Here is a 1,030-nt window from a genome sequence, read left to right on the forward strand (position 1 = left end):
CACAGGAGTCAAAAGCGTACGCTGAAATACAACTCTGGTGACGTGTCAGCGCCGACACAATCGCCGCACTCAAGCCCGAAAAGCTTCAAGGCGCCCGAGTTGTTTTGTTCCGAATTAAAATTCCCTGGTGGACATGGAGAGCGCAGGACGCACTGCGAGCTCAATGCTGACACTGTTGGAAGTTTGTCGTGTGACACATTCCCGCTGATAAGAGAACAGTGCGTCGAGTGTTGTTTTCGCACAAGCCCGGCTTAAATTATTGTTATGGCTCCACAATTGCCAGAAATCTGCACACATGTTCACAAAGTGTTGTTATTATCATCTGCAGCCTCTTTAAAACCATCGTAGCATTTAGAAACAAACAAAGAAAAAAAACCAGGACATTATGTTTTATTTTTTCCATTTTAGCAGTTGGGAACATTGGATTTAAAAAGTACACTAATAACGGAACAGTAATCATGCACTTATGACGCTTCTGGCAATCAATGAGAGCAACATTTGTAAGACATGAAGTAAAAAACGAAAAACATCAGAGTTCCTTCATTCCCTCCACTTGATCATTAAAAGACTTCACCACAAAACCAGCCTGTGGTCTCCTGTGTCGGGCCATTAAAATCCATTTATGTGATAACTGAAATATTTGGAAGTCTTTTCCCATCGAAAATAAACAACTGGTGCAACTAAAACCGATCTCTTCTAGCTTCTCTGTCTCAGCCTGTCCAGCACCTCTAGAGCCAGAGCGGCCCTCTGCTGACGCAGCGTCAGCCGGGCGTGCTCGATGGTGCAGCAGAACTGAGGCAGAGCTGGGAGGGAGTCCAGGGCCTGCTGGGAGCTGAGGGCCTTGCTTTGGGCCAGAGTGTGGATTTGGTTAACCTGGTCCAGCCCAGCAGATCCCAGTTCCTGAGTGTCCTTGAAGGTTAGGATGAGGGAGCCAAGGTGTCTGTGAAGCAGCTTCACCCACTGGATGGGCTCAGCCCACAGGTTTAGATCCCCTTTCTCGAACAGGAAGTCGTCATCGTCCTGGTCAAAA

At 47.3% G+C, this 1,030-nt stretch overlaps 1 protein-coding gene across 3 annotated transcripts in view; it reads right to left on the reverse strand.

Annotated features, from left to right (window-relative positions):
* Positions 1–373: 373 nt before the first annotated feature.
* Positions 374–1,030, reverse strand: part of thada (THADA armadillo repeat containing) — a 116,341-nt gene continuing 115,684 nt past the window's right edge. For all 3 annotated transcript variants that reach the window (XM_084947770.1, XM_084947769.1, XM_084947771.1), the window contains one exon: positions 374–1,020. In XM_084947770.1, the coding sequence (XP_084803896.1) occupies positions 697–1,020 (324 nt within the window). In that variant the 3' untranslated portion in view covers positions 374–696. The remainder of the gene's footprint in view (positions 1,021–1,030) is intronic.

The sequence above is a fragment of the Perissodus microlepis genome, chromosome 13 (genome assembly GCF_051167445.1).
Source record: "Perissodus microlepis isolate ML-2025 ecotype Zambia chromosome 13, ASM5116744v1, whole genome shotgun sequence".
In the NCBI taxonomy this organism is placed as follows: domain Eukaryota; kingdom Metazoa; phylum Chordata; class Actinopteri; order Cichliformes; family Cichlidae; genus Perissodus; species Perissodus microlepis.